The sequence below is a fragment of the Siphateles boraxobius genome, unplaced genomic scaffold (genome assembly GCF_051911475.1).
Source record: "Siphateles boraxobius isolate OS27281-9 unplaced genomic scaffold, OSU_SipBor_1 41, whole genome shotgun sequence".
Classification (NCBI taxonomy): Eukaryota; Metazoa; Chordata; class Actinopteri; order Cypriniformes; family Leuciscidae; genus Siphateles; species Siphateles boraxobius.
This window is the reverse complement of record NW_027509042.1, coordinates 4,772,267-4,797,565: the sequence shown is the minus strand read 5'-3', so window position 1 is coordinate 4,797,565 and position 25,299 is coordinate 4,772,267. Positions and strand designations below refer to the sequence as shown.

The following is a 25,299-nucleotide window of genomic DNA, read 5'->3' as shown; positions in this document are numbered from 1 at the left end:
ATTGAAGTGTTTTTCCCTCAAATCGCCGGATGATAGAAGAGAAAAACACCGGCAACACTGTAGATTAGGGAACACATAGTTACTATTAACTAGTTGCTTATTAGCGTGGATATTACTAGCATATTGGCTGTTTATAAAGTACATATTAATGCCTTATTCTGCATGACCTTATAGGTCACTTAACCACACTACAAAAATTTACTATCAATAAGCAGTAATTAGGAGTTAATATATTCGTTCCCTAATCTAAAGTGATACCAAAACGCCAAAATACACTAAAAAACAGTCTAACATTTAAAGACAATTAGACAATGTTCTGTTTAGATTGTGGTACATGTGCAAAGCTTGTGACGTTTTCTGCATTCATTATGAGTTCCCAATCAGTCTTTTATGCATGAATCACTCATTCAGAAAATGGTTTAATTCTAGTTTTTGCCATAACTCTTAAGGCAAACCGCGGACATTCGCTCTTTTTCTATGACTGTGTCATATTCACACAACAATACATGTTTGATTTAGTTTTATGTTTTAGAGCAAAACTATTCAGATTCACTTCTCTCGCCTGATCGGCACGCCACTGCAGCCACTCCAATCAAGGAGAATATGCAGATGAACTATTGTACAACTATTTACAGCATACTTTACCAGTGGGGGTCTTTCAAGCACAGCATGCACAGGATAACTGGTCACCATAGTAACACACCAACATAAAAGCCCTTCATTTGTAGCATGATAAGAAACAGGGGAGGAAAAGTCTCTAAAATGTGTGTACCTTCTAATTGAAAAATGCTTTGAAGTCAACGGCATTTGAAGCTCATTTCACTTCAGAATTGGTATGTATTTATAAGTGAGAAACCATATACTGTATCAGAATGAAGTCAAACCTGAATGTGATTTTTGATTGCGAGGGTCTACTTTTCTGAAACACCTTTTTTAAAGAGGCTTTTTTCCCGGGATGTGGAGGAAAAGGTCTAATTGATTTGTGAAGCACGTACATCAGTATATATCTCAGTGGAAACATTTCTTTATCAGATCTATCATTATTTGGTTTTATTACCATAATTCAATTGCCTTAATGTTATATCGTATTATTGTAAAAATAAACTTTTTTTGCACGGCCTCTGTGTTGTTAGTCAAAAAGATGTTTCAGAGATGATGCAAGTTATTACATTTTCATGGAAGCTTTAAAAAAATGTTTTTCTTCTTTTGAATAACATGCAGCAATAAGTTACACAATAGTGTCATTTTTTTAAACATGTCTATATAGTTTTTATTAATTTTTAGTTTTAGTTTTTTTACTACATCAAGTCAAACTAAATGAAAATAAGAAATGTTGCCATGCCAACTAGCTGAAGTAAAATAAGTTTATTTTTTTATATTTTATTTTAAATGTAAACATAAAAGGAAAATATATGTTTTTTATGGTTTTAGTTGCAGTTTCAGTTATAGTAATATTAACCATGTGCACCTGCTAAATGCATTAGGAGAGAAAATAGGGTCAAGAGAGAACATAGGGTCAAATTTGAATTTAAAACAATACAGGGTTGTTTACAGTGACAAATTATTCTCTGTGGCCTCTTCTCAGGCAGAATATCCCTTAATAAAATACCCTGAAATGATTTTGTTTTCTTTATTCCTACAAAATCAGGGATAATCACACTTAGAGGACATTTTTTTATGGTATTAATTTGCCAAATATAGAATTGCTTGTGGTTGTGTAAAATTTGCATATTCAAATACAAATGCTAATCCTTGTATTTGCTGACAAATAGCATTTTGCTGATGTAAATCCACATCAGATTTGTTGTGCACGTAAACTTCCTCCACTGTAGTGCGTAATGATCCATAGTAACAGTTCAGTCAATTGAATTACTTATCTTTACTGTCTAATAAACTACAAACTCTCTATGATACAACAACAACAACAACAACAACAACACCACAGCACTCACTGACATAATGTCACATATTTTTTATAGATCAAATGAATCATTCATTATATAAACTTCTCTTCCCAAATTCAATTAAAGCTCCTTCCTCCAATGGTGAATGCTGTTCCTAGCCCTGCCCGCCCCATTGGCACCTCCCGGTCTATTTATCATTGGCTGTTGTTGCTGCCCGTCTCAATCACTTTGCTTTCCTCCCCTAGTTTGGGTATGATGAACGAGCTGAAGGGACTCTCATCTATCTGCTCGGCACCTCCATTTATCGCTGTGGCTGAAAAATAGATGGTGTATGAAGTGTAATTTGGTGCTGTAGCGAGGCTTCTGTCCCAGTGGATGTGTCGTGGGACTTTGATTAAATCCTTCTTATAGGAAATCGATACATTCTTCATTAGGCCTCTCCTTCTACAAGCCTATGCCTTTTCCTTCTTACGCGTCTAACCCACACACATAGATGAGGGGGAGAAGGGAAGAATATTTGGGTGGATGTTAGGGATAGATGGGGGCTAAAAGGAGGAACGGCCAGGAGTGGATAAAAAAGGGTAGTCTGACCCAGTAGAGAAAAAAGAGAAAAGTGATGGGAATGTTGAATATGAGTTAAAAAGAGAATGAAGCCACCTTCTTTAATGCATACAATTAAATTATATACTAACTAACTTTAAATAAAAGATACTTTTATTCAGGTTCAAGGATGCATTAAATTGATAAAAAGAGACCAAAACAATTACAATGCTACAAATGATTTCTATTCCCGATAAATGCTGTTCCTCTAAACTTTCTATTCATCAAAGAATCCCGAAAGATCCTATAAGTGATACAGTTTCCACATAAATATTAAGAAGCTGTTTTGAACATTGATAATATACTGTGTCTTGAGCAGCAAATCATAATTTTAGAATGATTTCTGAAGGATCATGTGACACTGAAGACCGGAGTAATGATGCTGTAAATTCAGCTTTGTATCACAGGAATAAATTGCATTCTATAATCATTTAAAAAAAAAAAAAATGGTATTGATAACCTAGTCACCAACAGTAAATAAAACACCATCAGTGGAAACAGACGATTAGTCATGTGGGTTTAATGTTCAAATTTATTCCGCAAATGTGTTTCCATCTCCTATTATTTGCATTAACCCCTTTTCACACAAGTCAAAAACTACCTCAAGCAAGCATAGAAACGTTCTTGCGAATCAATAGATTACTTTTTCAAAATTTTGCATTTCCATCACTTGTTTCTGATGTGATACTTCAAAATGGGTCACCACATAAAAACGTGATGGAAACATACTGTAGTGTGAAAGGCACTATATAAATAAGAAAGACTTGACAAAAAATAGTGGCATTTATAGGAAGATATAGCAGTCAGCTGCCTATGTTTTTAAAGTCCTCCCTGGGAGACACCTAATTCCCTTCATGCATGTCACACGCTGCACGCCACTCGAGTGGATTAAACTGAATCAGAAACCAGTCGATATTCCAAATACTAAATGGCTGGCACACGCAAGCAGTGCCGCTAGTCATGAATTGAAAGAGAGAGAAAAAGAGACAGAGAAATAAAAATCACTGCTAATGACCAGCACTTACCACATTGGTGGGACGGACACCGAGGCAAATGCTTTCATCCGAACACACCAAAACTTGACCGCATGACTCAATCTGCAAGCCAAATGCCTCAAAAGGGCTGCATAAATGGATTTATGTGGCCAAATTTACAAAGAACATCAGGTTATCATTCTCTAAATGAGATCTATCACAGCACCTCATCTCTAAACACACTGGCCAAACAGCTACAAAAACTTTATTGGCAATAAGTAACAAGCTGTGTTTAAACTTTTCATGTCGTACGTACCACCCTGAATACTTCAAACTCCATGGACAAGTTACTGAGTTAAATAATTCGAAAGGCCAGAAATAAAACTCCTCCCCGTTTCCAGCCCTGGACAAAATATTTAATTTATCTCCCCCGTTGATAGACTGTCTGGCCTACTCTGGCCCAACATAAGGCCGACCTCTGCCAGAGGTATTTTAATGAGTTTGTGAGTGTCACCTGCTGTCAATTTCAATTTGAGGTGAAGAACTCCCTGGAGGCTAATTTGCTCTTGCAGGCAGTACGTTACTTCCAATTGGCAGCTATACCAGCGGACGCTACATGCTTTGTAAGCACCCATATCTCTCTTTATTTCTCGCTTACTCTATCAGACACACAGGCTGCATCCCAATTCTCATACTACGTGCCCTATATACAGTACAAGCACAGAGGTTATGTTCAGAATATCATGCTACTGATTTACTCTACTGCTATTTATGCAGTATGTAGCATGTATAACATGGGGTATTATGCAAATTTGCTATACATATGAAATACCCATATGACTACATGTGCAAAATGCGAATTATACAATGTGAATTATCCCACAATGCAATGCATACAATTTTATTTAGTTTTTTTTTTTGTGTGATGAATTGACTTATTTTTCAATTTTAACAGCATGTTTTTAGGTATGCAGGTGTGCTTGTGATTTAATAACAACAAAATGACATTAAATTACACTACAGTTCAAAAGATTGCAGTTTTTAAAAAGAAAAATACTTTAATTCAGCAAGAATGCATTCATTTGATCAAACGTGACGTTAAAGGATTTATAATGTTACTAAAGATTTTATTTAAAAAAATTATTTTCTTTTGATCATTCAAAGAATCCTAAAAAAAATACTATTACATTGAAACTAATAAGAAATGTTTCTTGAGCAACAAATCAGCATATTAGAATGATTTCTGAAGGATCATGCGACTCTGAAGACTGGAGTAATGATGCTGAAAATTCAGCTTTGACATCACAGGAAAAAAATACATTTTAAAGCATATTAAAGGAGAAAACAGTTATTTTACATTGTAATAATATTTCACAATATGACTGTTTTTACTGTATTTTTGATCAAATAAATGCAGCCTTGGTGAGCATAAGAGACTTCTTTCGAAAACGTCTAACCGACCCCGAAATTTGAATGGTAATCTATATTATATTATAAACAATTTAACATGGTACCTGAAGAACTTACACTTAAAAGAGGTCCTCGGATGCCCATTTTCCACAAGTTGGTATGATTCTTTAGGGTCTTCATGTAAAGTTTGTAACATATTTTGGTTAAAATTCCTCAATGGTTGTGTAAAACACCCTTTTACCCTACTCAGAAACAGCTCGGTTCACGATCTGTTTCGGTGCATGTCTCTTTAAATGATAATGAGCAACTGTTCACCCCACCCCTCTCTTCAATGGGGCTTGACACAAGAGACATAAAGTGCTACCTTGGTGAACAGTAGCCTAAACAAATAGCTGAGGGTGGAAATATGCTAATATGGGACAGTCCGTCAGAACAAAATCCAAACGGCTTGATTATTGAGAGAGTTTAGGCTTTTTGAGGATTAAAACAAAAAAGATTTTTTTCATTGTATGGTGGTTTGTGTCCACACACACTGCAAAGACACATTTATATGTAAACACCATGTAAAAGTGATGACCCTTTTAAAAGAGCCACACAGCAAACAGTTCTTGTTTTTATTTTTCAACTTTTCCAATCTGATGGCTCCTCAGCTACATTTGGCATTCTCTATATAAGGAAAATAGGCATATTCAGAAGCAAAGAGCATCTTTTTCAAGACTCATTATTTGACTGAACTGCCAAAAGCTGAAATATTCATCCTCCTCGCAAGTGCAACCATATTTAATGTAATTGTGACCCACCAGTCCATAAATATTGCTCAAAAGTATGTACTTTCCTTTCAGTGAAGCCTACTTTTAGTGTGAAGTATAAGTATGTGAATTGCGATGCAGCCATACACACTAATGCTAAGCCTTCTTCCCACTCTTGGCTCCTTCTCCCCCAAGCCATGTCTATTTATCTCATCTTTCTTCTCCTCCTTCCCTCTCTTTCTTTCTTTCTTTCGTTGACTTGCTGAAGGGGAGTTCATTATGTGCTCCCCGTCTCAAGGTTTTGTGGCTGACACTCAAGGTTTCTGCATCATCCATCAGAGCGAAGCTACCCGTGCTGCTTTCATTGCGCGATGATTCAGAAACTCTTCTCAAATGACGTGAAGGGAGAAAAAAAAAGGGGAGTAACACCAGCTCGGGGTTACAGGTTGCTTAATTGAGCTTGTTAACACAAGGAAGTCTATAAGTATTATAATATAATTGATCCATTTTAATTCCCATTCATCTTAACAGCATTATAAGGCATGGCTTCACAGACAAGGTTTAGATTAAGCAAGGTTTAGATTTAGGCCTTAGTTTAATTAGGACATTTAAGTAGCTTTGAGAAACATGCTTATAAAAAAACATTAGTGTGCATCTTAAGACAAAACAATATTGCAAGATATTGTTAATTGGTTTCGGTTGAGACAGCTCAAACATGTATTTTAGTCTGAGACTAGGCCTTGCTTGTATGCTTTATATGGGAACACCAGTATCAGAAAGTTTTGTAGGTTTTACCTAATTCAATGACATTGATATTTACGTTTTAATTTCTACAAGCTATTATAGAATTAGAGTACTAATATAGAATTTACAATAAATTCTTTAAAAAGTTATTCAGGTTACATTTGTTATTTTTGAAGTATTTACTTCAACACAGAATTTTTTTTTGTGTGTGTTGTCAGCGAAACCGGGCGTAAAAAAAGAAACACTGTGTTGAGCCATGTTGGGACATTTTTGGGGTTATTTTTTCCATGGTTGAGTAGTTTTTGTGATATACACAGACGTTGGATTAATGGCTGGGTCAATCTCACTGATAGTTGAAACAATACACATCCCCCCCAACCTCTGACATAACTAACAATGCAGCCTTACGGGTAAGCTAGTATTCCTGTAAAAATGAACACACATTATGCACAAAAAATGTAAATGCACAACCCAGAATGCTAGGGGTTTAAATAACCCACGGTTGGGTTTGTCCATTTTTGTACCAGCAGTGGGTTGCAAAACATCTCAAATTGGGTAATTTTCAATCCAATGGTTATTTGAGTGCACTTGTGTGTGGTTGTCACAATCTAAAACATTTTTGCTTATGGACGCTCATTTTTAGATATAATTATTGTTGAGGATGTTTTGAGCAGAACAACTATATGTCATGACAACATTTACTGATTGCATACACAACTTTAAGTGTACTTTAGTCTTTTTGATTGACACCTGCCACATCACCTTGGCTGTGACGGGTCTGCACATTTCAAGATCACAGACGTGCATACAAAATGAAATTCAGATCTCAATTGGTGTCACAATACCACCTCTTCATTTAATCACACACTCGCATGTTTATTAAATTAATAGATAGTTAATGGACCGTTAAATTAAACTGTATCCTATTTTTTTGCGCACAATAAACGTCTTTTGCACGCCTTGCCTCTCCTGAGCCACCGCTGCTGCCGTTTTCCGCAGTCTGATACTCTCTCGGGCTGTTGTCAGAATAAAGAGGCATTCTGTGCACTTCTCTTTGATGTCTGTGACCCGAAGAGAGGAGAGAAGAGAAGACAGCTAGATACTTAAAAGACACTGCTCTGGGAGAAGGAGGAAGAGGGAGCAGGCATAAGGTATGAGAAAGGAAAGAGAGGAGAGGTACAAAGAAATGTTTGCTCGGTCTCTGCACTCCTGAGCCTCAGAACAATGAAAAGAGACTTTAACCTACATTAACAAAGAACTGTGATTTCAAACATATACAGCCACAATAAGAATGTAAAAAAAGCTGAGGAAAGGAGCATGGCAAAGAATTGTGATGACGTTATAGTCATATGGGCTTCTGGAAAAGTGCATTTCAAACTACAAAAGGCTTTTTGAATCAAAACCAAACTTCTATGAGTTGAGTATTCATAGAAGTAGAATAGCTAGTACAATTTTCACCCCTTTTTGAAAAGTGTGAATTGCGAAACAGTTCGGCACTAATAGTAGTGAGATTCATTTATTACATTTGATAAAGAGTTGAATAATACAGAAATGATAAATAAAAAAAAAATAGAAAAAAGAAAATAAATCTGTAACAAAGTGACATCTGAATATCTTTGTAATGATGCAGTAGTTTGGGTGTCTTTCTGCAGATTTGTGCATGCACATGCAAGATGCGAATCTCCTGATCCACCACATCCCAAAGCTGCTCTATTGGATTGAGATGGTGACTGGAGGCCATTTGAGTATAGTGAACTAGTGAAACTATATGAAATTATATAATCTTTGTGACATAGGACATAATCCTGCTGTGAGTAGCCATCAGAAAATGGGTGCACTGTGGTCATGCAGGGATGGACATGGTCAACAACATTACTCAGGTTTAAATGATGCTCAGTTGGTACTAAGGTGCCAAGAAAAAATCCCCCTCACCATTCAATCACCACCAGCAGCCTGAACCGTTGATACAATCAGGATGAACCCATGCTTTCATGTTTACACAAAAAAAACCCCTCTACCATCTGAATGTCGCAGCAGAAATTAAGACTCATCAGACTAGGCAACGCTTTTCCACTCTTCTATTGTCCAATTCTGGGAGTGAATTGTTAGCCTCAGTTTGCTGTTCTTAGCTGACAGGAGTGGCACCAGTGTCTTCTGCTGCTGTAGCTCTTCTGCTTCAAGGTTCGACATGTTGTGCGTTCAGAGATAATCTTGTGGATATTTGAGTTACTGTTGCCTTTCTATCAGCTCAAACCAGTCTGGCCATTCTGACCTCTGGCATCAACAAGGCATTTATATCCACATAACTGCCACTCAAGGAATATTTTCTCTTTTTTGGACCATTTTCTGTAAACCCTAGAGATGGTTGTGTGTGGAAATCTCAGTAGATCAGCAGTTTCTGAAATGCTCAGACCAGCCCTTCTGGCACCAACAACCATGCCACTTTCAAAGTCACTTAAATCATCTTTCTTCCCCATTCTGATGCTCAGTTTGAACTTGAGCAGATTGCCTTGACCATGTTGAGTTGCTGCAATGTGATTACCTGATTAAATATTTGCATTCAAGAGCAGTTGAATAGGTGTACCTAATAAAGTGACCGGTGAGTGTATAATGCTTAACAGATCATTCGACAATTCATTAACCCTTATAGACCTGAGACCTTATATTTTAGGGACACCAACATTCTGTCCATGATTTATATATTTATATAAATTAGGGACAGAATGTTGGTGTCATGTCTCATAGCAGCAATATTTGAATGGATGGGTTAATATAGCGATTAAAAAAATGACAATTTGTGTGTATATATCATCTCCCCAGACTCTCTGAAATTTATTTTTAGTATTTGGTTTGTTATATGGTTAAATGTAAAAGTCTTTTCCTTCTTCTATGGTTTATGGTCATCAGCAAATTGTTTGGTTGCACTGCAGATGGTGGTTCTTTGAGTACAGACTCTATTAATTCAATACTAATTTAAAGAACCTGTTTTACCTCACAGACAATTTAGATTACCATAAACAGACCAGAATGAAGAAAAATAGGACATCTGCATTTTCTTTTTGACGCACATTGAATATAGATATTCTTTTATAGAGTACAAAAAAACAATATTGAAATAATTACACCAACGATTGAGCCTCAGCGTTAGTTAGCATATTAACACTTACATCATCATCATTAATCAATTAGAGCAATCATCCGAGGGCTCAATGAACTATTTATTGACCTCTGTGTCAATACAGTGACCTTGGTAATTCAAAAGGAAATCCATATTGTTTAGCTATGATTTTAAATTGCTTCACATTTGCCCACAATAAATGTCAAAGCCCTTAATTCAGAGCCAGTGGCTCGCCTTGTAGTATCAAAATCCTTGCTTCAAAAGTTCATGGCTAAATTTGAGAGAAAAACCATATGAATGATTATCCACTCAATTATCTTTCTCTCTGTTAGAACTCGGTCGAATGCTGATCCACCCGCAATATGAAATAACAGGGTATTCATAATACACAGAGCAAAAGCTGCGGTGATTGTTTAGAGAGGGGGAGCAATAGAGATGGTTCAACTGAAGCGTGTCTGATTGCAACACTGCGTTGATTTGGTTTCTGTGCCATACGGCCATAACGCCACGGTCATTCTGATAGCTTGCAAATCATTGCTATAATTACTTCTCGCCAAATCCAGATGAAGATCCTTATTTCAGATTAATTATCTTAATCACAGCATATCAGAGTCAGATGAAGCCACAGCGATGTGTGATGACATTGAAAGGGCAGCGACGTCTGAGACATTCTGATAATTATGCACGGGCAGGGATCCGGTGACAAAACAAATCAGTTAAGTTCATCTCTGAAGTGGAACTAGTGTTTGGATTATGCAAATGTATTGTGTGATTGTGACAAGCAAATGGGTTAAAATCACACATTTGTTGAACAGAAACTCGCATTTTCCATCCACTTAGAGTTAACCATTACCTTGCTATTTAACTTGATAACAATTTTGAATATTTATATTCAAAGCACGTTTGAATATGAACCACATTTTTGGTCCTTGGAGAGACATAAGTCCCTTATTCGAATAACAAATTTTATGTACGCCTATGATTCTTTGCAGAATCTTAATGGGCTGTTTGAAGTGTTAAACTATCAAACTGCGTAACCACCGCCTTCCCTAGTGACTTCTTGGCCTCAACGGTATGTAAATGAATCCAAACACATTTAATAATTTACATTGAACAGTTTGTCACCATATTAAATACACAATTCATATTTCAACTTTACAAAAAAATTAGGCCACCTTGCTTCATACCACGGTATGAGATCAAACAAACAATGGAGCACAATGCAAAAGTAAGGGTGATCCTCAGCCATTTTAATAAAACATAACCCCATAGTGTTCTTCTACACAGCAAATCAGCATGATAATGCTGCCTCTAATAACATTGTAAGTTAATTAATGTCAAGTAAGGCAATGATTTTCCTAGTATGCAACTACTGAATGGAGAAATATTGACCAACCGCATAGTCAACATTATTTTTTCCTTAAAGCGTCACAAGAAAAAATGGCTTTCATGAATAAATAATTTACAGTGGTATTCTATATCAAGTGTTCTGGGCAATAGCTACAGTTTTTCCAAATCGAAGGCTGACAGCCGGCAGTCTGTGGCTCCCGTGTTGCTGGCAGGAGATGTTGAGGAACAGTAGGGCATCCCAGGGAACTGCTCTATTCATGCTTTATGTTAATAAACACCAGCTCATGCAACCTGCAGAATTTTTTTTTATGAATTCCAAACAGTTAGCTGTACTGACACGGGTGATGATTCTGAATACAGGAAGGCAGTGGACATTTTTTACTGTAAATACATTTGTTAAAGTAGTAAAATGGTAATGCAGTAAAACGGTAAAGCGGTAATGCATACTGAATAGTGTGCTATATAATCAGAGTACTGTTTGACAAATAAGCTTATTTTTAAATTAGCACCATAACACTTTTTCAAATAGGTAACCTTACTTAATACAATGGAACACTTCTCCCTTATATAACATCATGTACGCTACTATTCAAAAGTTTACAGCCTGTAAGATTTTTTACAAATGTTTTTGAAAGAAGACTCATGTTCTCCAGTGCTGCGCTTGTTCAAAAATACAGTAAAAACAGTAATATTGTGAAATAACATTAGTTGTAATCTATGTTTAATATATTTTAAAATGTAATGCATTAATGTTAGGCAAAGCTGAATTTGCAGCATCATTTCTCCAGTCTTCAGTGTCACATGATCCTTGAGAAATCACTCTAAAAATAAAAAATTGACGTGACGTGTAGACAAGTATGCTATCCCATATACATACTTGTGCTCTGCATTTCACCCATCCACACACACAGCAGTGAATATTGAACACACACACACACACACACACACACACACACACACACACACACACACACACACACACACACACACACAAACACACACAAACACACACAAACACACACACACACACACACACACACACACACACACACACACACACACACACACACACACACACACACACACACACACACACACACACACACACACACACACACACACACACACACAGAGCAGTTTTTTTTGTTGCTACGTTGCCCGGGGAGCGAATGGGGGTTAGGTGCCTTGCTCAAGGGCACCTCAGTTGTGGGTAATGAGAGTGGAAGGGAGTGCTGTTCATTCACTCCCCCCACTTATATTTCCTGCTGGTACTGAGACTCGAAACCCACGACCTTCCGGTTATAAGTCTGACTTATTATTATTATTATTATTACTTTTATTATTATTATCAATGTTGAAAACAGTCGTGCTGCTTATTATTTTTTGAAGAAACCATGTTATATTTTGATTTTATTTTTAAATTTCAGGATTCTCTGATGAATAAAAAGTTCAAAAGAACAGCATTTATTTGAAATAGAAATATTTTGTAGCGTTATAAATGTCTTTAATGTCACTTTTGATCAATTTAATGGATTGTTGCTAAATAAAAGCAATAATATCTTTCAAAAATCTTACTGAGCCTGATCTTTTGAATGGTCGTGTACTTTTTTGGCCAGATGCACGATAACATGGCATTTACTTTTTTACTTTTTAACACCCTAACCTCACAGTGACAAGTTTTCCACCACTCAGATGTAAAATTCTAATTTTAGTCACACTGAAGCACCAGGCACAACACTGCAGCACAAAGAAACAAGTACAGGCTGGAGGAACATTATTAGTCCCTTGTACCAAACGATTCCTCTTTAGCTGTGTCATGTCATATCTGTCTAAGACTGAGTGGGCTGAGATGGTAGACATCTTCAGAGGCAGAATGTGTCCTCTGCATGTCGAATGCTGCGCTAACTTGCCATTCACTCTACAAACAGATATATGAGGCTGAGAAGCACCCTGTGGTATTAATTAGCCAGTAGCTAATCCTGCTTCACTGTACAGTGGCAGTCAATGCTAATGCAGAAGGACCTACCAAGATACATGGCATGTGGCCAGATCCGGTGAATAACATCCCCCTCCAATTACATTCTCCTCCTCTCCATGTCCTTCAACTTAGGACCAGTCATGAAATCAAGATGGTAACCTTTGTACTATGAAAATCTTTTGAGATTTACATGCAACATTCATGCTGTCTATCGATCCATTCAACCATGTATATCCATCCATCTATCTATCCATCCAAATCTGTTTTTAATATACATGAAAAAAAACCAACCAGACATTCAGTGTTGTACAATAAAAATAACAGCAATGGTAACAAAATACATCCATCCATCCATCCAGTCAAATCTATTTGTAATATACATACATGCAAAAAAAACAACAGATATTCAGTGTTGTATGTATCCATCCCTAAACCCATCCATCTAGTCAAGTCTATTTTTAAATCTATCTATCTATCTATCTATCTATCTATCTATCTATCTATCTATCTATCTATCTATCTATCTATCTATCTATCTATCTATCTATCTATCTATCTATCTATCTATCTATCTATCTATCTATCTATCTATCTATCTATCTATCTGCCAAGCTTTACAATAAAAATAACAGTAATGTGAAAAATAATGAAATAAAATAAACAAAATGACCAGGAATAATAAAAAAAGTAGTATCATTATAAAATAACCAGAGAATCTATCAAAGGAGAATCTATCAGAGGAGCTAATGGTTACACCACTCCAAAACAACACGAGTTACCAAAAAAAAAATGTTGACATATCCAGGTGAAAATGTAAACCAAAGAGTCTGATTTAACCTGCCAATTGTCTCTCAGAGGAGTAGAGAAGTCAAGAGAGCAGTCAGTAGAAAGACTGGCCTCTTGAATTTATCATGCCTGGAATCAATGGTCTTCAGTCTCTAGCTACTTGTTAGTAGAGATCAAACCACCTTTTGAGGTCTCTGGAAATAGAGGCGGGGAAGCTCAATGACCCTAACCTTAACACAGACGCAACGTGCCGCCATTCAGAACACAGAAGTGTGTCGAACCCTGAAGATACTGTCCTCCTGTGATAATTTACCCCTACCTGCATTGCGATGGATTAATTAGGCCTGCAGAGAGCTCTGGCACTGCGCACAATCATTTACAAGAGGCTGGAGGGTCTTACCATCCCAAACTAATTGGCACAACAATCAAGAGTGCTTTTAACAGAGGTGAGAGCGGGAAAGAAAAAACATGGAAGTTTGATAAATGGACACAGACAAAGAAAATACACTTCAAGAGAAAGAGATATCTCTGTCTGAAATCTACACTGTACAAATTATTTTTGATCCTGTAAATAAAAACAAAAATGAAAGGAATATGATTTATTGTACAAAGAAATACTATTTCATGTTTCATTCAATGTGCTAAGTTCCGTTTCTTTGCAATTATTTTTGAAATTTAATTTCTAAGTGAAAATCGCTTCAAATTAAATCACACACCAATTTTTTTCTTCAGTGCATAGTTTACTGTGACTGGCTAATAGTAACACAATTTGTATTGACCGATCAGATTATAGGGATACAGAAAGGGTTGGTTTATATCTTTATCAACCAATAATTTCCCTGTGATTTAAGCGGACAAAATATGTTGATCCATTAAAATACAGGTTTGTGCATTTAAAAACATTGAATCAGAATGAAATGAAACAGAATTCAAGATTAATTTAGTTTACATAACTGCTGTCTTAAAATAAGCACACAGAGGAAACAAACACATTGGGGGAAAACCCAACACGATGTGATGGCGAAAGACATCCATCTGACACATGAGTACACAGACCAACAATTAAAATAGTAATGTATCTTGTGGGAAAAGTCCTTTAGTTTTAGGCAGCTCTACAAGATAATAAGCAAAAGACCTAAAAGATTAAACAACAACAAGACCTCAATGTCATTGGTATTAGAATGTAAAGAATATGACATTTGTTCCAAGACATTGTGCATTAGGGATTAATGTGTTATTTCATTAGATGCATTTTGATTGATGCAACAAGTAGGGGATGTAGAAAATCACCTCTGCTGCAATGAGATTTTGATTGTGTCTATGGCAGTTTGAAACTGGCAATCTATCCTCAAAGCAATCTGCAAAGCAGCCATTCTTCTCCTCTCCCTCCTCGCCCGTCCTCTCAGGGGGAAAACCAGTGTAACTCTTTATAAAGAGTCAAACAAACAGACCTAAACAACCGCAAAGGATGTTTAGCAGGGCAGAAAGTGCTGTTTCCTCACTGATATCACACGCCAAACCTACTCTGCCAGAAAGACTTGTGTTCACAAAGCCATTACATGGGAACAGCGCTAGTGCTAGTGCAATGATTATGTGTTGTTGTCATCTGCAATCAAAGTATTAATTTCTTTTAAATTATAAAACACCTTTAATTAATCGTTCTGGGATGTACTTCAAAGAACAAGCCAATTAATTTGATTAAGGCACAGTATACAGTAAACCATGTGTGTGTGTATATATATATATATATATATATATATATATACACTTAATGCATGTCTTTCAGTATTTTTCCATATATTAACAAAAAAAGAAATATGACTTTTTAATGATGGGACAAATAAATAGAATCTGGACTGATGTGGAATTAAAGGATTATCAGAAATAAAAAAAGGAAACATTGCGTAACTAGTCAAATGACATGTTTATTAAGAAAACATAATGGCAAAATAAAGACATCTCGATATTCACCAGCATATTCACTGTGAATATTCAATATACTGTATCGCTCAGTCCTAACAACTAGCATGATAAATATAAAGGGAAAGCATTCATATTATTGCAGACACAACAATCCCAAATATCCTAAAACAGTACAACTTAAAGGCTCTATCACTGACCGATTTTCATTTACATTTCAATCTGCTTGCTTTCACCGACTGTCTGAAAGACAGTCACTTTTCCTCTGAGACCAGCACCCACTCCTAGAGTTTTAGACACTTGCCAATTGTTCTCCATTCATTTCACAAGCCTAAATACATAAATTCCCCCCCATCAAAATTAAAAACCCCATCCAAACAAAGTAATGGGAATCTTTGCATATTTATGAAAACTGGAAGAGCTCTCCATCAACACGGGTTTGGTGCTGATCTCACTCTCGATAGCGTCCATTAATATGCACACCGCACGTATTTTTGAAGTGGGTTCGTGTGACAGGGCGCACTGTCTTCTGTCAAACTCCACAAACACTCCACATCAACAGACTGCAGATAATAATAGAGATAATAGCGGGTTGAAGCCTGCATCAAATACACACAGTGTTGTTTTATGACGTTAACGTGTGGGTCTCGTCTACACTGGCTCTTCTCTACAAGTGTCTACGTCCCTGAAATCTTTCTGCGTCCAGGTCCGGTAGAAAGGGCGTGTCTGACCCGTCAATCAAATTTGTTTATGGCGCTGCTGTTGGCCAGGTACATGCTGACATTGCTTCTGCCGTGAGACCTGGCGAACCTGGCAGGAACAGAAGACCATCCATCAAGCCGACAGTCAGGCAATACAAACCACTCGGAGGGCGAGAACACACATGTCCTTCCAGTGCCAGATTTATCGCCCTCATATATACGCTCCACTGATGGATACCTCATAAATGCCCTATCAGAAAAGTTGGATTAAAGCCCCACCCACAATGTCATTCTTCACTCTCACTGGCTTGTACATCAGCAAAAAAGGTCATCTTATGTTATTATTTTTTTTTAAGATCATGGTATGAAAGCTAGTATTTCAAAATTTAATTTCCAATTTTCTCGTTCTTGAAGTGTTTTCTTGACCTTTCTACTACCTATATTTGTAGAGAGATGGGAACAGGGTCAGGAAATGACAAAAGCTGGATTCAAACTCGAATCGCCTACAAATAAGCCCTAAAATATCAGAATGTGAGCAAACCGCAAACCCACAGCCCTGATGCCACTATTGAAGCAACAATTAGACACTTAAAACAATGTTTTACAGTGATTGGTTTATAATTTAAATAATTAAATCTTATCTGAATTAAATGTAAGTGTAAATCATACTTTAAAGGGATAGTACACACATAAAAATCTTTCATCATTTACTCACCTCATGTCGTTCCATATCTGTATGATTTTCTTCTGTGGAACATAAGAAAAGATATTTTGAGAAATGTGTTTTGTTTTTTGGTCCATACAATTAAAGTCAATGGGCTCCACATTCTACAAAATATCTTGGCATTACACAAAAGAAAGCAATGCAAACTGGGTTTTGAACGAAAAGAGGGTGTATGGCCGAATTTTCCTTTTTGGGGGAGTAAAATGTTTTATTTAAATAAAATTAAATAAATAAAATAGGTAAATACAGATCTAGCCTAATTAAAGGCATGCAAAATAGCAACTTGACTCTAAGACTCTAAGACAACAACATTGAATGTAGCTCATCCAATCAGAAATAAGATTCTGAACAACGCATATTGCTAAACAGTTTGAATAACAGGAAAAATGCTGCACATTACAAACAATAGCAAATATACATCTTTAAATACATGCTGAAATATCACATTAACTGGAAGTGTAAGATACAAACAGAATGACTGTAAATAACAACCCAAGATACGGATGACAAATAACCTGACAAGAAAGAATTCTGACATACACTTTTTAAATTAATCCGCCTTTAAAAAAAAATAGCAGCAACATTTCCAGAAGAATCAATCACAGATTTGGTGCTCTGACAGTCGTTTAAGAAACTCTTTGTTAAATGAGCACACTCACTTTCACATAACTGCTTATGTCTTTTTTTGCTGAAGTAGCAACTGAAGGATTCTAAAATGCTAAAAAAATAAAATCAAATAATTAAATATCCATTATTCTTTGTTCCTTGAACTTGTCATCCTCACCATTTCTTCCTCTTTTCTTTCTTACACTCTCACACTTTTTCCCCATAAGGTATAGCCTACACAGTATCTTAATTAAGTTGTCTTCGAAGAATTCACCATTGAAAAGCTTGGGCTCTTTAAGAAAGTCTTTTATGCTCACCAAGGAACAGGGAATGTGAAATATAATAATTTAAAATAACTATTTTATATTTGAATATATTTTAAAACATGTGATGCAAAGCTGAATTTACAGCATCATTACTCCAGTGACACATGATCCGTCAGAAATCATTCTAACCTGCTGCTCAAGAGCAGCATTTGAAATAGAAATATTTTGCAACAATATAAATGTCTTTACTGTCACTTTTTATCAATTTAATACTTCCCTGCTAAAGGTATTAATTTCTTTAAAAAATAAATCTTACTGACCCCAAATTCACGGTGGCAAGAGAAAAGTTGACGTTAAATAAACAAAAAAAGTATACCAATAGAAATTGTTAGTATGTCCTATTTACTTTTATGTTATAATATAAACTTATATTCTGCCAACATGCGAATGTCAAGCACTGAAATCTTTTGAATCGCGTCTGTCATGCGGAGCGCTGATGTATTTCATTGCAAACACTGATTATGTAGGCAGTAGGCAATGAGGCAACACACCAGGTTTCGAAAACAGCTTTTGTCTGTTTTCACGCTTGTTTTAGTCCTCACCTCAGACATTTCAAAGGCTAACACTGTATCTAAAAGGAAACCTGTGGAAATGTATTTATACAATCGGCATCCCAGAATTGAATCAGAACCAAACATCATAACTGAGATGGCTCTATATTGAATTATGGTTCTCTGATGCACGTCGAGTAGATTGTCATATTTTTTCCAGGCTGACTGCAGAGCATCTAGTGCCTGAGATAAAAAACACAACATATGGGCTAGATTCAGTGACTTGAATATGTATGTCACGGTGTGGGTTTTGTGTCTTGTCATGTTCAGTGGTTCCTTGTCTATTAGTTATCCCAGGTGTTTCCCATTAACCACGCCCCCTTGTTATCTTGTCTAGCTCGTTTGTCCTGTCCCTGATTATTTAAGCCATATGTTTTAGCCTCATCTTTGTGAGTTCTTGTTTAATGTTTGACTGTTAACGCTCGTGTTGGTTTGTTCCTGTTCTTGAATCCTGTTCTTGAGTCCTGTATCCAGTCTGTTTAGTTTGTAGTTTGTTAAATAAAGCGTGTGCTGCACTTGGATCCAGCCTCATCTCTGCTTCAACCGCACGACGTTACAGTATAAAACATCTAAGAAAGAGATCATCTACAAAACCTTTGCTGTGATGTGCTTGAGGCTGATCCTCAAACCAAGATGAAAACAGAAATCAACGTGGTGAAATAATTTTTAGTGCTATATGAAAAGAGGGACCTGCACAATGACATCAAAGCAAACATTGAGAGGATATTGTTTTGACAGTATTTGCAGACTTTCAAAGAACAAGTGGATGGACACGGACATTAAAGTCAACACAAAATAGCATTCCACTTCTGGATTATGACATATTTCCAAGTAAAATGTGATATTCTGTCAGAAGTTTATATTTGTCTATATGTGATCTGCATTTTTTCTTTAGAATAACATTGGTGAATCATGCACAATAACATGTATGAAAAAAATATGTTACTGGACTTATTCAATTTGTTTTCATGTTGACTTTAAATGCAGGTGAAAAGAAAAATTTCAAGAGGAAGGGAAAGAAATGAAAAAATGTAATTCCTAAGCAGCTGTCAAACATAGCTATGTTTTATCTTGTGTTATTCAGTAAATGTTCTGCCTATAACGCAGAGAGGAAATAATATATTGTTCCTGTCTTGGCCAGTTGTACTGCAGATCAGCTGTGAAATCCTTTATTGTTGTTGTTCGAAGCAGGTACAAGCATATCTAGACACTAGACCAGAGCTTCTCAACCGGGATCTGTGAAGAGGCTAGAGAGGCAGTGCCTCCTCAAAAACATTTGAAAAAAAAAAAGATAGTACTACAATAAAGCGAAGCAAATATTATGAAATATGAGAAAATAGTATTTAACACCCACACGCTGATATTTTCTGTCTTCTATATATATAACTTCTAAAAGGTAGTATGTGTGTGTGTATATGTTTCTATCATGACAACTCTCTAAAGATTTTTAGCATGGTAATGGATATGACTATGTTAATGTATTTGGTCTTGGTGGAATAGATCTGCTACACTACTGCTGAGTTGCTGCTGCTGTTGATTATTGCTGTTGTTGTAGATTATTGCTGCTGCAGAGCAAGAACAGGAACTTGCAACTGTAATACATATGCTAATACACTGCTGAATGTAAGACATACTGATGCTGCACAAATAGCATATATCAATTACCCATAGCAGATCTAGAAAGGTGGAGGGTTTTAGACGAACTCTGATGCGTACTGCAAACTGCTATAGTGAATGGTAACCAGCCATTTAAATGTTGAGCAGGAAGCTCATTGGCTGCATATGTGACATGAACCAATCAGCTTGCACCAAGTAGTTAACGCTATAATTATCATCAGCTTGCGTTTCGGACCCATCAGCCTTCGCCATCTTATACACATACTACAGTTCAAAAGTTTGGGGTCAAAAAGATTTTTTGAAATAAATTAATACTTTTATTCAGGAAGGATGCATTAATTTGATCAATGTTAAGACTTTCAATTTGTTATAAAAGATTTCAATTTAATATAAATGCAGTTCTTTTGAACTTTCCACTCATCAAAAAATCCTGAAATTTCTGTTTTTGAAAAATACACAACTGTTTTCAACGTTGATAATAATCAGAAATGTTTCTTAAGCAGCAAATCAGCATATTCTAGTGATTTCTGAAGGATCATGTGAAACTGAAGACTGAAGGAGTGATGCCGAAAACGTACTCGGTTACTAACGTAACCTCGGTTCTCTCTAGAGAGGGAACGAGTACTGCGTAATATCTTATGCTATGGGGAAAACCTCTTTTCCACGAGATATTGAAGCCAAAAATTATCCTTTAATTTTGATTAATGTAAAACGCTGTGCGGCAGCGTGCAGACATAGGCAAGACGGCCCGCGCGCCTATTGGCTGCCCTGCGGCCACAGCAGCAAGCCTATCGAGAGAGGCCCTGCGTGACGTGACGTCCAATGGGGGTACTTCGCGCCCATTTCGTCGCGTCCCGCCAGAATAGGCGTGGCCTTGGCCTATAAATACGCTCGACAGGCTGATACAAACTGGTTTTCAACGTTGAAGCGAACCAGCGCTGTTGTATGCACGGCAAGATACGCAGTACTCGTTCCCTCTCTAGAGAGAACCGAGGTTACGTTAGTAACCGAGTACGTTCTCTTACGAGAGTATCTCTCGTACTGCGTAATATCTTACGCTATGGGGAACACAATGTAAGACGCCGTGCGTACTGGGATCCGACACCAAAGTCCCAAGGGCAGTAGCCCGGGGCTCATATAGTGCATAATCACCGTAGACTCACAGAGAGTCGGAGAAGAGAGGCTACCAGCATCATTCCCCACGTAATAGCATCCCATAGGAGCTAGTTATGTCAACAATATATCCCGCAGACAGGGTGAACGCGTTCAGCCTGAACTGGGCAAAAATACGGGCTATTCAACACCCATGGAGGTGTTCCATCGATCAGTGAGTGATACTCAATCAAAACTCAGCATTTTGCGCCGGCGCAGCGGGACAGATAGTACTGAATTCTAGACCGACAGCAGCTTGGCCTGTAAGGCGGGAACTTCTAGGTTATAGAACCTTATAAATGTAGACGGCGAGGCCCAGCCTGCCGCCATACAGATATCATGCAAGGAAATCCCACTAGACCACGCCCACGAAGAGGCCACGCCTCTCGTGGAGTGCGCTCTGACACCCAAAGGACACTGCAGGCCCTTAGAAGTGTAAGCCAGCGCTATGGCATCGACTATCCATCTGGATAGGCTCTGTTTTGATGCGGCCAGTCCCTTGGAGCGTCCGCCAAACAAAACAAAGAGCTGCTCGGTCTGCCTGAAGACAGACGAGCGGGACACATAAGCTCTCAGCACCCTGACGGGGCAAAGGAGATTAGCATCCGCTTCCTCATTGTTCACCGGGAGGGCGCACAGGGAAATAACCTGGGCCCTGAACGGTGTGTTGAGGGATTTTGGCACGTACCCGTGCCTTGGTTTGAGTATGACTTTTGAGTCATTAGGCCCAAACTCAATACAGGACGCGCTTACTGAAAGCGCTTGCAAGTCCCCCACGCGCTTCATTGAAGCAAGAGCCACAAGAAATACCGTTTTGAAAGACAGGTGCTTCATGTCTGACAAATGGATTGGCTCGAATGGGGCACCTTTCAGGGCTTCCAGAACCGTAGAAAGGTCCCACATAGGGACTGAGGGAGGTCTGGAAGGATTCAGCCTCCGCGCTCCCCTGAGGAATCGCACGACAAGGTCGTTCTTCCCCAGTGACTGGCCAGACGTCGGTTTTGCAAACGCCGCTATGGCCGCCACGTATACTTTGAGCGTGGACGGGGTTCTACCCTTATCCAGCAGCTCCTGAAGGAAGGAGAGCACTTCCGTAACCCCGCAGTCTACGGGTGTAAAGCCCTGAGCTTGACACCAGGTAGAGAACACTGACCATTTCGAGGAGTAGAGCCGTCTAGTAGACGGGGCCCTAGCCTGCGTGATCGTGTTTAACACTCCCTCCGGGAGGTTAGCGGGTACCCGTTGATGGCCCACACATGTAGGGACCATAACTCCGGGCGAGGATGCCAAATCGAGCCCTTTGCCTGAGAGAGGAGGTCTCTCCTCACCGGTATCGGCCACGGGGCAGTGCTGGCCAGCTGCATCAGGACTGGGAACCAGGTTTGGTTCGTCCATAGCGGAGCCACGAGCAGCACTGGGCATCCATTTTCCCTGATTCGTTCCAGCACTTGGGGCAGGAGCGAGACGGGGGGAAAAGCATAGAGGGGGCGTCGGGGCCATACGTGGGCCAGCGCGTCCCTGCTCTTGGAGAAAAAGTCCGGACAGTGAGCGTTTTCCTGGGACGCGAACAGGTCCACCTGCGCTCTGCCGAATGTCTCCCACAGCAGTTGGATCGTCTGCGGGTGCAGCGACCATTCCCCTGCTGGGACATTGTTTCTGGACAGTCTGTCTGGTCCCAGATTCAGGTGACCAGGCACATGCGCTGCTTTCAGTGAAAGCAGGTTGTGCTGAGCCCAGCCCAGGAGGCGTTTCGTCAGCCTGTAAAGGCTTCGGGACCTGGTGCCGCCCTGGTGATTTATGTATGCCACCACTGACATGTTGTCCGACCGGACTAAGACGTGGCGGCCTTTTATCTGGGGACAAAAACGCCTTAGCGCGTTGTCTACTGCCAGCATTTCTAGACAGTTTATGTGTAGGAGCTTCTCCCGTTCTGACCACTGGCCAAAGAACGGTCTGCCCTCGAGCAGTGCTCCCCACCCCGAGGTGGAGGCGTCCGTGGACACCACCATCACACTCGAGGGAGTCCCCAGACTCACGCCTGACTGGTACCAGTCGGCTTTTTTCCAAGGTTTCAGAGCCGAGACGCATTTCCTGTCGACCCTGAGGCGAAACAGACCAGCGGCCCAAGCCCCGGGCGGAACTCGTGCTTTCAGCCATAACTGCAGTGGGCGCATGCGAAGCAGGCCCAGCTGAAGTACTGAAGATGCTGAGGCCATAAGGCCCAGCATTTTCTGAAACCGTTTGAGCTGGACTATAGAGCCGCGGCGGAAGGATTTCACGGCGCGCTGAATGTTCAGTCCTCGCTCCGGCGACAGACGTGCTGTCATAGACAGGGAGTCCATCACTGTTCCCAGGAAGGAGATTTCCTGGCTGGGAGACAGCGAACTCTTCGCCCAATTGACTGTGAGACCCAAATTCTCGAGATGCTCGAGTAATGCGGTCTTGTGTTCTATGAGCTCTGATCGTGATCGAGCTAGAATCAACCAGTCGTCCAAGTAGTTCAAAACTCGCATGCCCTGAAGTCTCAGGGGTGCGAGAGCCGCGTCCATGCACTTCGTGAATATACGGGGTGCTGGAGACAGGCCGAACGGTAGGACTGTGTATTGATATGCCTGGCCCTCGAAGGCGAATCTCAAGAATCGCCTGTGACGTGACGCAATCTGTATTTGGAAATAGGCGTCTTTCAGATCTATTGACATGAACCAGTCTCCCTGGCGCACGTGCGCGAGGATTTTGCTGGTTGTCAGCATTTTGAACTTGCGTTTCAGAAGCGCTTTGTTCAATTGTCGCAGATCTAGAATGGGTCTGAGACCCCCGTCTTTTTTCGGTACCAGAAAATATCTGCTGTATACACCCCCCTTCGCTCTGAGCCTGAGATAAAGGTTCTATGGCCCCTTTGCTCAGTAGTTTCGCTATTTCGGTTCGAAGTAGATGAGATACTTCGTTGTCCACCGTGGTTTCGACACGCGCCGTGCAACGGCGGGGACGTCGAGCGAACTGTAGCGAATAGCCTCTCTTTATAGTGTTCAACACCCATTCTGATACCCCGGGAAGCATTGCCCATGCATTCGCGTGGATAGCTAGAGGCAGAATGATATCCGGGCTCTGGCCGCGGCACAGCGGCGGCTGCAGAGCTTCGGTGTGCTGAGACATGAACACTGCGTTTAGAGTGCGCGAGGCGGGGGGCGCGCCGATCACGGCGGGCAGGCTGTTCGCACTCGCTTTCTCTATGACACATTGTGGAGAGAGAACGAGCGGGACAAGCCCCGTAGGGTTCAGCGTGTCTGTGAGTGAATGTGGGCGCGGGACAGCGGGCACATTTACTGCACTGAAAACACCGTCGGCTTGCGCTGACTGAATATGTGTTGGTTTCGTTTTTACAGAAACCGTGGGACACGCACTGTGTAGTGTTTGTGGGCACTGTGTCGTGGGCACATTCACTACGTTTGCACAATCGACATGAGTCGATTTTATTTGTGCTAGCCCTGAACTGTGGCGGGCTGTGTCTGTGTGTGGGAATGGGCACTGTGACGTGGGCATTCTTACAACACTCATAACACCATCGGCTATGGCCGGGACACCAGAAAATACACTCTTTATTGGATTTATCTGGGTAGCCGTAAAAACGGCTGTTGTGTGCAGGCAAGCGGGCAAATGAACCGACTTGTTGACTGCTAAATACACTGGAACAGTCACATCGCATGGAACTGGACGAGCGAAATGTTTCGGTGAAAATCCGGCCGCAGCGAGATTTGAACACCGTCGCTTTCCTAGGATGGCTAGGAAGGCTTTGAGACCTCGGGCTTGATCTCAATCCTCGGCCGGGGCCCGCGCTGAGGGGGGCGGCGTCCAGCAGAGCGAGAGCGCGGTCTCTGTTCTCGGGCCTGGCGGCGCTGAGAAGCGGCGGCGGGTGGTGCAGGCTGTGGCTGTGAGCTGCGGGCAGACGGCTGTTTCGAGCGACCTGCTGCGGAGCTAGAGCGCTTCGGGAGGAAGTGCTTCATAGCCTGCGATGTCTTCTGAACCTCCTGGAATCTGTCCGCGAAATCTTTGACGGCAGATCCGAAGAGGCCCACTGGCGAAATGGGCGCG

At 39.7% G+C, this 25,299-nt stretch overlaps 1 protein-coding gene across 3 annotated transcripts in view; it reads right to left on the bottom strand.

The window, feature by feature from the left end:
- raly (RALY heterogeneous nuclear ribonucleoprotein) overlaps positions 1 to 25,299 on the bottom strand; it is a 92,119-nt gene that overhangs the window by 27,197 nt on the left and 39,623 nt on the right. For 2 of the 3 annotated variants that reach the window (XM_077197896.1, XM_077197897.1), the window contains one exon: positions 16,950 to 16,981. The exons of the other annotated variant lie outside the window; for it this stretch is intronic. In XM_077197896.1, coding sequence (XP_077054011.1) covers positions 16,950 to 16,964 — 15 coding nt within the window. In that variant the 5' untranslated portion in view covers positions 16,965 to 16,981. The remainder of the gene's footprint in view (positions 1 to 16,949; positions 16,982 to 25,299) is intronic. 3 annotated transcript variants of the gene reach the window in all.